The sequence below is a fragment of the Anneissia japonica genome, unplaced genomic scaffold (assembly GCF_011630105.1).
Source record: "Anneissia japonica isolate Jap-2015-1 unplaced genomic scaffold, ASM1163010v1 scaffold287709_len1912824_cov184, whole genome shotgun sequence".
Classification (NCBI taxonomy): Eukaryota; Metazoa; Echinodermata; class Crinoidea; order Comatulida; family Comatulidae; genus Anneissia; species Anneissia japonica.
Window position 1 is genome coordinate 624,461 of NW_022751466.1, and position 15,295 is coordinate 639,755.

The window sequence follows — 15,295 nt, forward strand, 5'->3', positions numbered from 1 at the left end:
GAAACTCGAGCGTTGCGGTGTATGGGTGTAATGTACACGATTTTAATTTTTTTTAAATATTTGAATAAGATGCTCTACTTGCCTTTTTGGCTACGACAGTTTAATAATTTGTCATTATCAATACTAATTATCATTAATGAAATAATATTCAGTCAGAGGGCTTATTTATGGTAATAATATGTATACTAATCCTGAAGGTGGCGCTTTCCTATGGCAGCCATCTTGGATGGTACACATACACAACTTTGCATTGCTCCGCCATCTTGTCAGCACTCTAGTTGTTTAATAGCTCTATGGAAAATATAGATAAACATAGGTTTTATTAGGCGGCCATTTTGAAATCCAAGATGGCCGCCATAATGACCTCGGATGAGGTGGTTCCTACCAAAAATTGAATGCTATGACCATAAGAAACATGTAAAAAAAAATTGGTGCTTTTGTCCGGAACGTCCACATCCATCTGCTAAGCTGCCGGACTAATAGGGCTATAGGCCAAGAATGAAATTGTTCGGTACTATTTCACTCTGGAAATGTACTGTCACAAAAATGCGTCATTATCTACTTCTATATAATGGGATTCAGAAGAAGACGAAAAGGAATTTTAGCTTTGTTTGGTGTGCTTTTTGGTAAAATAAACAATAAGTAGGGATAGACCTTACAGACCTAGGCCCAGCTAGGCACCATCGACGTCAAGTGTAGCTTTTTAGGGTTTTTTTTTTTTATTACTTAATAAGCATGAAAAATTTGCTCATTTTTTTTAATGAAGTGTTTAATCCTAGGCCTAGGCTACTTGTTATTAGTTTCCTTAAAAACTAACTCTCCAAAAGAATTCTTTGCATGGCCTTGATTTTGCATCGGTCAAAGATTATTTATTTTCGCATTCAGAGCTTTTTCCGATAAATTATCTGATTTTGATACAAAAATTTATCAGGGCCCCATCTCCAAAGCGAAAAATAGCAAAATTGCTGCTTTCCGATAATTTATTGGATAAAAAGTGCAGCAGAACCTAAATCTTTATCTAAATGTAAAGTGATACAGTACATTAGTCCTACTAATCTTGTATGTTTCCATTAATCTAATGTACAATTGAGAGTTAAATAATGTTTTGAAAGTTCAGAGTAAACAGATGAATGTGTGTTGGGATGTAGCGTAGGATGTGTTTGTACCTTAATGTGGGTATGAGTTGCCTTACGTTTTCTGATGTTACTGTCATTTCTTGCTTCTCTGATGGTTTGCTAGGTGGTACTCTGAACTTAAAGTAATCTGTAACCATTTCCTTAATAACCTCTTTAACGATGGCTCGTAACTCTTCGTTTAGGACATTATCCTGAAGTGACGTCAAACAGGGATAATAATACCTGGCGTCCTCAGAATATATATTCCATAATCTAATTGAAAAGGAATTAGGAACTTCAGAAATTGTCACAAATTGCCCTAATATATTGTCTGTGTATTGCCTAAAGGTCAGGCAAATTGATTGATAAGAGAGAGCAGTGATTTGCACAGAGGTGTAAGTTCAGCTTCTCAACCTTGCGGTCAGGGTTCAAATCCCAACATTTCACTTGTGTCATCAGGCTAGGCACTTCACCAATGTATTTATCACCCTTGGCAACAGCCTTAGAAACGATATAGACTGGTGCGACTAATTATATCAGTAATAGACTATTGATATAATCAGCGGCATATCCAAGGGATGTGCATTCCCCCTAAATGCACCTCCTGAAAATGTTCAAAGCAAAAACAACATGCTAAAGTAGATTAATGTTGTGTTTGTAATTTTACAGTGGTCAATCTACACTACGCATAGCTGTTATTAAACCTTTCATCGGTGTGAGAATCCAGTGTAATGAAAACAAATAAGATAAAAAAATAAAAGATAAGTGCCTTCTGAATTACACAAAGAGGGATAGAAACCCAACTTGCTTACGAAAATAACAAATTTAATCATGTTAAATACTTAAAGTACATGAAAACCATACTGATGGAAATAACATTATAACAATAACATTAATATGGTACAAAAACGCTAAATGTTTTGTTTTTGTTTTTAAATACTATGACATTTTCATAATTTATTAATTATAATTCTGGGCTTTACCTCACAACAAAGAAAAACACCCCACAATAAATATCCAAACTCACTGATGTACCCCAAACATTATTGTAATTACATCAAAAAATACAGATGTTACTTACATGATGCAAACAATAATATCGAATAACATTAACATTAATACTGTAATAACAACTCCAGCACATTTCCTTAATATCATCATTCTGGGATTTACATCACAAGGAAGAAAAACAACCCACAATAAATGTCTCTACATGCTATGCATAATTATTAAACACGTTGGCTTCCAGCAATGAGTATACTCTCCCACAGGGTGTTGCTGAGGGCGCCAGGGACGAGTATACTCATCAAAATCGGGGGAACATTCTAGCGTTTATAACTTTTACGTTATAGATTGTAGAACCACAGACTCAACAGCTGGTAGTTCGGGAAAAATTCACCTAGAGGATAACGTATATATGTTTGTTGTGTTATGCTGCCGGTAGTCACTCGAGCGGCACAAGTAGGGGTGCCCTTTGAACATATACCAACACGTGGAAAAAGCGGACGAGATAACTCGCACTTGGCATAGTCAATAAAAAGTGCTATCACAGTGCCGTCGACGAGTTTACTCGCCCCCTAATATTTTCCTGCCAATTTATTAGACACATCATTTTGATGATATATTTCTTTTTTATGATATATGACTAGATAAAATTTTTTTTAAAGTATGTTTGTAAATGTAAACTTGTTTTGGCACACAGGAAGGAACCTTAAAAAAGGTATGGCAGTCAACATGTTATGTTAAAAACATTAATATCTGCAATAATAATAATATGTCGTTCTTACATAGCTCTTTGCCTTAACAAAGCCTCTAAGCGCTTCACATTACTACCCCGGTCATTGGATCAAACACATATGGAACACATTGAACACCAAATTAAATTATTAAGTTAAATTATATTATTATTCCATATTGCGGCTAGTAATCAGCGCAGTTGTGTTGGAACCTACCAGGTACCCACTTGTACTCCTAGGTGGAGAGAGGCAACCGTAGATAAAGTGCCTTGCCCAAGGACACAAGCGATTTGCACAGTGAGAGTTTCGAACCCCCGACCTCGAAATTGAGGTCGGGGGTTCGAAAATTGAGTCCAAGCCACAACCGATGCGCCAACTGCTTCTATATCCCAGTTTCATAAAGAAACCCCAAAACATTATTATACAAAACAGTACTAGGCTGCATGACTTTGTCACCCACATAACATTACGAAAGATAACCCGCGCTGATATACAAAGATAACCCGCGCTGATATACAAAGTTCTGTGTATTTTGTTAATTTACCTTCTTTGAGCCATCGTTGATACATCTTGGGCGATGTCTCTAATCATCTCGTTTGTAATCTCCTTCAGAATATCCGCAGATGATTCTCTTGTGCATAATTCAAAAATCTGCAAGTTTAACAACCAACTGTTTAATACGATCATGATCGAAATATATCATACAAAGCATAGTTTGAAAGTGTTAAGAGTGTGAACTGATGCACGGTATGATTTATTTTGTAGTCGACAATATTTCAAAGAGAGGACCTTATAGCAAATATGCCCTCATACTGTACAGTAAATATCATAGTTTGCATGTGAAAGTACAGTACAATGGTTTATAAATATTCAAAAAAATGTTTGTTGGATGGGAAGAACGGTTTAGTCTTATTAAATATACCTAAAATTTGGTCATAATTCTATTGATGTGGAAGTTGAATGACATGTATTCATCAATTAAACAACTAAAACAATAAATTTCCTCAGCTTTTATAATTTCTTGTGCAAACAATGAAAGGGAAAATTTTGGGAATCAATATTTAAATTTTTAGACCTAAATTTACACATTTAGATTTAATAGTAGTGTTGATTAAATGGACTTATTTGAAATAAAACTAATCAGAATGTATATAAAGATTCCTATTCACATTTTTAAAGGCAAGTGATCATTACGTTTACATAATACAAGTGTCATCAGAAAATAGTACCATCTTTGAGTTGTACAATATTTGATTAATTGTTAAATTAAAAATAAAATGGATCCAAGGATTGACTTTTGAGCAAGGAAATTTATTTGTAGTCCTTGCCTTGAGTGACTCAACATGAAACATATTTCAAACTTGACATATTTTCTTAATAACAGTTTTCTGTTTTACATCTGTAATGTTTAAAATCATCCATGTAGCCCACAGTTATCATTTACTATTAGGATACTAAAATAGCTTACTGTGATTTCGAATGCATAGATAGGTTAAGAAAGGCTCTGATACAATTAGTTTTTCTCAATTTATTAGTTTATGAAGTTCACTGATTGAAGTAAACCATCATTTGTTGAATGCTTTGGGCAACACCAAAATCGATCATTAGAAAGGATATTATATTTTACACATTACTTGATTTAACACACTTTTCTCAAAAACTTTAGAATTCAGATAGGTGTCAACTATAATTGTTTACTAAAAGGCACTATGACTTTTAAAAAGGATCACCTTGGCAACTTTTTTTTTTCAACTACTGTATATCAATTATACACCCCCATGTCCCACTGACATCAGCACTACAGAAAACATGTGATGCTGACTAACAGATCTCTATTATAATAGCTGGATTGCTCATTGCCAATTTACTGTACAGGACAAACTGAAGCCACTGATGCCATGCAAGTGACATACCAGTCCAGACTTGTTTGCATTTGTTTAAATTATTGATAAAAATAACAATTCTTGCAATATTTATTAACAATAAATTTATCTTCTACAAAATGATTTTTTCACATTCTATAACCACTCAATGCGCATGTTCCTGCAGTTTACAAAAGGGCAAGCGATTGTTAGTGATCGTCACACCTGTTCAAATGTTTTGCGCTGGGATTTTATTTTATTTTATTTCAACTATCCAACAGTTAAGACGTTTTGGCCTCCCCAATATGGCGTCAGTGGCTTCACTACAACCAGACAATGAGCAATCCAGCTACTATAGTAGAGGTCAGTGTGCTGACCACAATAAAAGTGTACACAATTGTTAACCTAACTCAATGAAAGTTCTCAGAAAGGCCTACTGTATGCTAGTAATAAATACTAATGATGATCGGATTCGTAGCCATCTTAAGAGGAGAATATTTTGTCTCAGCAGCTGCTCTAAACTAATCAAGAAAATTGGTGGCACATAAAATTAACAATTGCAGTGGCCGGTCAGGGAATTTGAAATATACGGGCCAGGGAGGATGAAGACCATTTATGAATGGGCCCATAGGGCCCCAGTGCTTTGCACTGGGTGCACCGCCCGTAGCTACACCACTGTAGCCCATCAACAAAAAATTTCCTTAACTGTTGTGTGAAAAACTGTCTCCAGTGGGATTCAAACCTGTGACCTCTTGCCGACAATCAGAATATAGAGGGCACTCTACATAACACTGTTTAAGAAGTTGTAAATGAAACTGACTTTGCCCAGTATAATATATGAACTTATTTTGTCTGTTGACTTCTGTTTTGTGGGAAATTGTAACCATTAATCAAACACTCTATGCTATATCATATATTACAGAGTATTGTATATAATTTACAGTAAGATTGTGAGTTGAAGAAAACAAATAAAACTAAATTTACAGGGTTGTAAAAAAAAATACAAGATCTTAAATGTGGTTTTAAAAAGATTTAGGTTTAATATTATTTAGAGAAGGCAAATATATCAAGAAAAGCTTTTACATACTTTAAAGAATGTCAGATGGTTGTGCTCTATATGCAAGATATTTCTCGGGGATTTGAGACCAATGCAAGGTAAGACACATCATTTGCATTTGCTTACCTTTCATTCAGGAGTATAAATGGGTACCTGGTAGGAGGTGAATGATTCGGAATGAAATTAGTAGTGCTGATTACACGCATAAATAGGAATACTCCCTCAGGAAGTGGAGGAGGTTGCATGTTGTGTATGATTGTATCCCACGATCAGGGAAAAAAATCGCCTTGAGCAGTTTTCTGGTTATGTGGGCTATATAAATCCAATAAAATAAATATTTAAAAAAATCTTTTAAATTGTTGTAAATTATCTGAAGAGCAAAATTATAAGTAATTCATTTTAATTTAAACATATGTTTCATAGTATCTATTGATAACTATTTTATAAACAATTTTAGTCTAGTATTTGACTACTTATATTTTGTGTTTTTCAGCAATCAATCCATTAACAAACAATTGACATGTACAGATAGAAATTAGAATTCTAAAATTTACTCCTAAATTAGTGTGTATTTTATGAAAAGTTTTGATTACTTTGTTGTTTTCACTATAGCCTGGTTCTCACGAGAGCCCTAGTATCCGGATCGGGAGCTAACTGTTAGCGCTAACTGTTAGCACCTGCGTGAGAACGCCCAATCGGTTAGCGCTAACCGTTTGCAGTATCCGGATACCGCTAACAGTTAGCAAGCGCTATCGGTCTTCAACATTCAACATTTTACTGTGAAAACTACGTCCAATAGCTGGGCCAATGTATGGCTCTTTATTAGGGAGATTTTAAGTTAGCGCAAGTAGTACTATTAAAATAAATAAAATATTGTATCATCACATGTTGGTTTAGTATTAAACAATTGCATCATATACGTTACACTGTGTCTGTAATCTATCAACTGCAATCAGTCCTTCTTAATTTAATCCTGTGTCTTATTGCATCAATATATTACAATAATAATTGCATATTTGTAAATGACAATTTGTTATGGTTAGCAGAATATTTAAAAAAAAATGAATAACACAGAATAAATTTTTTTAATGCAATCAGGTTTAAAAACATTCATATTCAATAAGAAAATTAGAAATATAGGGTTATAAAATTACTAAAAATATACACTCAATCTTATAAGTGGTTGTACGGTAAGTGGTTACCAGTTTTCAGGGATGAAGTATGAATTAATAGCAAAGCTCTTAAGTAGTGTCTCAGGGTATGGATAGCACGATTCCCGCTAGTCCAGTAAGATTGGCACGACCTTGGGTAAAACACTTGGGACTCTAATCATGCTTCTAAAAGGAACATTAAGCCACTGGTCTCATGAGCTTAATTTTATTTGCCCAAGAAAATGATGTATTATACTATTGGGAAATGTGTTACGTTAGTATTGGCCTTTTTACAAGTATCACGGCCATTCTATACATATTTGTGTTACCGTATTTGTGTTACGTAGTAGTGACAGTTCAAGTGGTAAATTCACTCTGCAATTCCTTACTTTTGTTTTCCTGTCAACGTAAATCGACACCGCCGTTAAAAACCATATGCAATTGCCTACATTTAAATTGAAATCATAAGTACAGTAAGATGATATCTATAAATCACTATCATTTGAAAAAGGTTTTAACTTTAATGATATTGTTAAAACAGAAAAACTGACCAATGAAATTAATCAGTGATAATGTAATGTTCAACTACTGATCCCTCTGCCCCTGCCAAAGTTTTTTTCAAAATAGCATGATTGAATCTGTAAAGGTTACTGTATATGATGCAGCCCAAGGTAGTTTATCATCAGGAACCATCTTCAGGTTGTCATGAGAATGTTTAATATTCTATGAGTGACTGTCCTTGATGGAAACCTATTATGTCTGCATTTAACACACACAGACTCAACAACAATTAGCGTTGGGCTGTGTCATACAATGCTGAGTATGCCTTTAGCGATTTCTAGAAAACTTGACCACTTTCTCAAGATCTACTTAGTACTTGAGACTTGGTAATGTTCATCAAGCATAGTGTCTACAATTATTATAGATTGCTTTGGTAGACCTGGTAGTGATAGTGACATCTATAAATCAGAGGTGCGCACCTTCCTCCTTCCCTCGTATTTGTGTCTGTTCATTAACAATATTTTAATTTCTTTACTGTGGACACTGACCATTGACCAAGAATACATTTTCTTTTAAACCTCAAAGAGGAAACCTTTGGCCCAACAAATTAAATGTCTTGTGCTGAGAATCAGACTCCCAAACTTAAGGTTGGTGATTTGGGCCTCTTGCTTTGAATTTTGCTTGTGTGCTTGGGCAAAGCACTTTACCTATGTATGCTTGTCTCTCTGCACCTACAAGTATAAAATGGGTACCTCATCAGTATACTAATGTCCTGGGACTTGAGGAGGTTGTACCTTTGCTAATTATTTATCCACTGACCAGGGGTAACAACATTCCAATGCCACTGCCATTCCAAAAGCTGCAGAATAAATTATTCATGTATGTATACGTATTTATGTATACATTTTACAACTATGCTCCCTTCTTCCTACTTAAAACTATTTAAAGAAATACTTTTAAAGTTTTAAAGTCAAAAGTCTGTTTCTGTCTACGACAAACTTGAACTAAAACACCATTAATGATTAGCGTTTGAAAAATGGAATTTAATTTTGTAACTACTTAAACATGGATGTTTAGCAACAACCATCTTTAAAAGTTGGACAATATACAATGATAATGATGAATAATATGATGTCCTTGTGTGTATTAAAAGTGATTGGAGTATGCTGCCACTTTTTCACATTGTTAAGAAATGGTTCTAACAGTAATGATTAATCCAAATTCATTAAAACCTCTTGTTTTAACTAAGTCATTATTGAATTAGCTATTTTTCTCATAATTTTCTGAAATGCAGGTTTGGTAAACAACCTAAATAATAAACTATACCATGGTTATGTCCAGAATTCAATGGTAACTTTTTTTATTTTATTTTGTGGGACATGTTCTGGGATTTTTTTACCGGGGTGGATCCATGATTTGAAAGATGGGGTTCAAAATATTTATAAATAAAACTCTAAAAAGAAAGGGGGTCCTCCCCCGGGAAAATTTTGATTCCTAGATGGCCAGAAATAAGCTTCCCAACTTCTGAGGTGTCTTTTAATGATCTTCAAATTTCAAGATTTTCCCCCATGAAAAAGGTAAGTTAATTTTATCTCTACATATAGAAAAAAAAAAAAATAAATGACATAGGCAATATATTATTATATTCCAACAATACTGAATAGTTGGATACGTAGTCTTTCTTCTATGGATAGATAGGGATGAAGAACAAACTTTCATACATAAATTATTTTATACTCGAACCAAAAACAGTGTTTTTAATTTTATTAATATTGAAGGCTAGTTGAGCTAAGCCTAGTTTGTCAGGACAACCTATGCCTAGGTAGGTTAGCATGCCTTTTGTAAGCCAGGACCCAGTAGTATTTTTGTTACGTTTATTCACAGGAAGGGGGGGGGGGGTCATCCGACGAGGAGCTCTAGGAACACTCAACTGATTGATTAATAGATCCTTTTTAGTCTACTGCCTCTATTACATTGCCCTCATGAGGCTGATTGATTAATAGTTGATAGATTAATAGCTCTTTTTTAGCTCTACTGCCTCTATTATACTGCCCTCTTGTTAAACTGTTTCCTACCTTAGCTTGAGCTCTGTTATGCTGACTGGCAACAGGAGATGAATGATGGAAAGAACCATTATCTAAGACGTCATGGAGAGGGTTACGGGCATCACGGAAACGAAATGTTTCTAGATGTTGATCTTCATGAAAGGAAAAATTATTGTGTTGTTGTCGCTGATACATTCTACCTTTCTTTGAAGTTTTCGCATGATTGTCATCGAAAGAGTCATATGAACTGTGTTGAAAGTACGGTGGAGATGCAATCTCTCTTGGAGCATTTCTATATGTTGGGACATGTAACAAAAAATATATGAAACTGGTTAAAATGATTGGTGAAAAATATTAAATAACAACTCAGGTACCAGATTAAGGTGCAAACTACTCAACTACAGGCCTAAGTTGCAAACTAAGGTGCAAACTGCTCAGCTACCAGACTAAGGTGCAAACTACTCAACTACAAGACTAAAGTGTGAACTGCTCAGCTACCAGACTAAGGTGTAAACAGCTTCAGCTACAAGACTAAGGCACAAACTGCTCAGCTACTAGATTATGGTGCAAAAAGCTCAACGACTAGACTAAAGTGCAAACTGCTCAGCTACCTGACTAAGGCACAAACTGCTCAGCTACCAGACTAAGGTGCAAACTGCTCAGCTATCGGAATAAGGTGGAAACTGCTCAGCTACCAGACTAAGGTGCAAACTGCTCAGCTACCAGACTAAGGTACAAACTGCTCAGCTACTAGAATAAGGTGCAAAATGCTCAGCTACCAGACTAAGGTACAAACTGCTCAGCTACCAGACTAAGGTGCAAACTGCTCAGCTACCAGAATAAGGTGCAAACTGCTCAGCTACCAGACTAAGGTGCAAACTGCTCAGCCTTCAGCTCTGTTTGAATGCAAACAACTCAGCTAACTTTGGCACATAGGCTTAGCTAGCGAGCCGTCCGGCCGTCTTTTGGACAGCCAACAATTATTTAGGATGGCCACTTTGACCTTGGCCTAATCAGCTCAGCCTAGCCTAATTGGGCCTAGTCTACCTTCAGAAAATTCTCTATATTCTTCAAATCTATCGAATGTTGCATTAAACTAAAGCCAAATCATATTTACGTTTGATAAAAACGGCCTTTATTGAATTGATGTACGTTGTTTTCATACCACCATTCGGTGGGGATTCCCAAAAATGTTAGGCTTAACCATTGCCTACCCGATATGAAAAGTTCACTTGCAACACGCGTCGTGTTACAAACATTTATACCGCCCGCTGGAAAATGGACGGTTCTGAGTCGCCCACAACGCATGCACATGGCTCTGCAAATACAATATTTGAGATTCGGTTCCTCGACATAAAATTGTTGGTGTTCTTAACTCTCTGGTTATAATTAATTCCATGAACTACCTAAAGAAATTTGTTGTTAACATCACAAGTTAAATTTTATTAGTCAACAAAATACAGTAGGTCTAGGCCTATCTCCCAATTCGGAGGACCTAGGGTAGAATTTACAAGACTAATGCGAGAGATGAAGATGCATCTGCATAGCCTAGAAACATTATGCTGTATAACTGAATTATCTTTGTGATAGCTAATTCAACACTATTCCTTTGAAGACAAAATTCCAACATTTAAACACCTTTAAAGGCCCTCTGAAGATCCGATTTGGACGGCCTATTTCGTTTTTCTGGCTAAACCCTGCTTGGCAATACAGTAAAAATAAAAACAAATTACTATTGTATCTCACCTGTCATCTGGAGGTGTCAACGGTGGTATGACAGGATATCTGCTTGACCTTAGGTCAGCCCGAGGTTGAGGTGAGATATTGTTGATATCACCAAGACCAGGCGAATGTGGTAACCTGTATTGTTCATCAGAATACACTCATTGTCAATGAATAATATAACAATTGGGTAAAAAATAAATTAGTAGCAGTATATAGTAGAGATTAGCAAAAAACACTTAGTAATATTTATAAGCAACTTAGCACCAAACACTGCAGTTTTAAGTAGCAGCAAACCGATTAAACAATTGGTAGCCAATGATGTGTGTACACTGTATGAGCTGTAGTTGAAGCTGAGTTACTGTTGGAAATTGCTATGATGTGTGTACACTGTACATGAGATGTAGTTTAAGCTGAGTTACTGTTGGAAATTGCTATGATGTGGGTACACTGTACATGAGATGTAGTTTAAGCTGAGTTACTGTTGGAAATTGCTATGATGTGTGTACACTGTACATGAGATGTTTAAGCTGAGTTACTGTTGGAAATTGCTATGATGTGTGTACACTGAACATGAGATGTAGTTGAAGCTGAGTTACTGTTGGAAATTGCTATGATGTGTGTACACTGTACATGAGATGTTTAAGCTGAGTTACTGTTGAAACTTGTTACAGTGCAAAATTATTTGAGATTCAGGACTGGAATGGACCTGTGAATCAACGTGACAACAGCTTGGGTATTTACCCAAGATCTTGGGTATTTTGACTTGGGCTTGGGTTCTTGGGTATTCCTTTCAAATCCTTAGGTATTTTATTTTTACTTAGAAAATTAAATATTTTTGTCATAGAGGAAGAATTAAGAAGTAACAAAGTACATTTCAGTCCATTTATGTAAGCAAAACTTAACGAAGTGCACATAACATTGTTAATTGACTGTTAACTGCTATAAACATGGGTTCCGAATTGTTTATTTGTGATTTGCTTTGTCATTGATCTTACCTAATTAATGCATTACAATTCATAATAAAACTTGATCACTGATCAACTGATAACACTGGCCGACTGAGGGCGTATTTTTCTATCTGTATTATCACCTCATGAATATTAATTTTAATAATTAACACAAACAATTACAATAAAAAATGGTTTATAAATTGAACTAAAAGGGAAACCATACATGCGAAAAACACATTTTTTTCCCCAAATTTTAATGCATTTTCTGGAAGCTTGGGTAATTTTGGGCAATTTTTGCTGAATCGTGGGTAATTTCGACCCGGTCATTGGGTATATCAAAAATTGTGAGTGGTCACGTTGCTGTGAATAATTGACCACATTATGAAATTCTCCCCAAGGAGTTGAGTATGTGTTCCATATGTGCTTCATCCAATCACCGGGGGTAATAATGTGAAGCACTTGAGGGCCTGTTGGCATGAAGTGCTATGATACTGAATACTGAAATAATTTACTGAAATAATTTATTGTCCAACATATAAGAAAGGAAATGCATACAAAAACTGGCAAACATTTAAAATCACTCAACTCTGTATCGAATATTAAAAACTATAAGTACTATTATAAACAATTAAAAAAATTAAATATATTAATGTACAAGAAAAATCAAACTTACATACAAAATACACAAAAAAAGATGCAATTCTAGCCTTATTAAGTCTAACATATTAAATACTGTTACCTACTTTGGAAGCAAATGAGATGGGCTGTGAACTCTAGACAGCTTATTATGAAGGTCTTTTCTATCTTCTCCATAATCAGTAAGATGTGGTATTGGTTGCAGATTATGTTGGTGAGGTCTAAGATCACTGAATAGGAAAATAATTTATAATATTAATAATTCAGTTCAACACAAACATTTACTTCCTTTAAAAATTATAAATTCAGCAGTAATACAACACTAGGCCCTAGGCTAGGCCTACACTGAAGCAAACAAAACCCTGTTGTACTGCTGCGTAGACCTAGTCTAGAGCCTAGTTTTAGTTAAAACACAATAATTAGTATTAATATGTTTATCCAAGAACCTTTGAAAGTCTCGCAACCAATGTACTTGTGAGGAATCTGACAATTCGTCATTCAAATTCATCACGACAATAATTCAATGAGAGTCCACCATCACTCGGCACCCCCACACCGCGAGATTTGATCTTGCATGTCATGTTTACATAGGTAACAGCTGAGAATAATTGCAAAAAGCGTCACAAGAACATTCACCCATAACTATTTTTTCCCCGGATTAGATACAGTACTGTATTTCACACCACGATAGAACACAGCGTACCAGAATTCGTTAAACTCTACATAATCTCCATTCATATCCAGTATTATTCATATTAATAATGTACAATTTTACTAATTTTAATCTTGTAATATTTATACCGTAATTTAAATAGAGGCCTAATAATAATAATAATAATAAATATAATAATAATAATAATAATAGAAAATAATGAAGATGATGATGATACTAATAATAATAATAATGATGATGATAATGATGATGATAATAATAATAATAATAACAATAATTATAAAAATAATTCTGTATATAATTATGAGGTACCGTATTTGTTATAATAGAATAAGTCTGATTTATATTTTGTATCAATATTACAATTAATTATTAAGATATGCAATAACCATCTCAATCATACAATTTAATTCTGTAAATATAAATATTAATAATAATGCAATAATTATATTAATGATAACTATTAAGAATTCACATTTGTACATTAATGGTCAGCACTGTGAAACACTAGTAAATAGCGCTAAAAATGCATTATAGGCCTAACCGTTTTTATAGAATAAGTCTTATTTATATTATTTATAGTAAATTGTGCAATTTAAGTAGGCCTAACTTTTTATTTCAGTATTTGTAAATCGTTTATGTAGTGCTTTTGCCGTTGATAATTTTTTTTTTTTTTTTTTTTTTTGTAAATGTAGGGTACAGTATGCCAGCTGAAATTAAATTTCGGTTTTATATGAATATCGGGCAATAAAAAAAAACATTATGACTTAATGGTTGATTACACGATAGATATGAAGCTTCAATCATCATGGCAATTAGAATTGAACATGGAAAATCCAGGCCAGCAAGATGTAGGCCTAACATTTGAAGTTGCACATTTGTGTCTAGTAGACCTAACATCTAACAATTTATATTGATGATATTTAAACATCATATTTTTAGGGATCTGTCAGATAAATGTTTTAATTATTTTTGATAAATATTATATAAAATCAGTGGCGTAACAGGCGGGGGTGCAGGGGGCAGACTGCCCCCTGATGGTTTTTACCGGACTGACCAAGCCCGGTCGTACCAGGCTGGGTAATAAGAGAAAAGAAAGAGGGGAGAGGGATCAGGGAAACAGAAAGAAGGGGAAAAGAAAAGGAAAGGAAAAAGAAAAAGAGAAGAGGAATAAAGACAAGAATAAAAAGGAAGATATCATAATGACCAGACTCACAACACCCTGCAACCCCTTCTCTTCAAAATGTCCATAGCTCCTTTGATCTAAGCCGCCAGATATTCTCCGCAGTGGCCATAACCACCGGGGACAAGGGGAAAATATCCATCTGTGGAAAATCTTTGTCCACCCCTTGAAGATGCCCTTTTCACCCCCTGAAAGTGCCTGAAAATCTCAAATTTCGTGCTTGTTCTCGTTTGCCGTCTAAGTTAATTGATCGTTTTACCTAATAGAAGGGCCTCAATGTGTAATGATGGTGAAAGAATATGTTTGTAATAAATAAAGCCACAGTGAAAATGCTTATAAGTTTATTAAAAAAAAAAAAAAAAACGTGTGTGACCATATATAACATAGGCCTAAGCCCTAAACTAAAAAAAAAGTGTTTGCGCGTTTCGTGCTTGTCCTCCTTCGCCTTTTAAGTTAATTGAACACATAGGCCTAATAGTCCCGACTCATGATATAAAGAACACTTTTAAGTGTATCTTAAAAGATAGATCGTTTTACCTAAAAGAAGGGCCTCAATGTGTATTGATGGTGAAAGAATGTGTTTGTAATAAATAAAACCATGATGAAAATGCTTATATTTAGTTTCAAACACACGTGTGTGGCCTATATTATAACTGTCTCT

General features: G+C 34.7%; 1 protein-coding gene across 2 annotated transcripts in view; it reads right to left on the minus strand.

The window, feature by feature from the left end:
• The window catches only part of LOC117121678, a 27,185-nt gene extending 13,819 nt beyond the window's left edge, over nt 1–13,366 (minus strand). For both annotated transcript variants that reach the window (XM_033266953.1, XM_033266952.1), the window contains exons 1-6: nt 13,225–13,366; nt 12,886–13,008; nt 11,214–11,327; nt 9,498–9,759; nt 3,396–3,502; nt 1,193–1,388 (exon numbers count right to left, since the gene is read on the minus strand). In XM_033266953.1, coding sequence (XP_033122844.1) covers nt 1,193–1,388; nt 3,396–3,502; nt 9,498–9,759; nt 11,214–11,327; nt 12,886–13,008; nt 13,225–13,286 — 864 coding nt within the window. In that variant the 5' untranslated portion in view covers nt 13,287–13,366. The remainder of the gene's footprint in view (nt 1–1,192; nt 1,389–3,395; nt 3,503–9,497; nt 9,760–11,213; nt 11,328–12,885; nt 13,009–13,224) is intronic.
• Between the last annotated feature and the right edge of the window lie 1,929 nt (nt 13,367–15,295).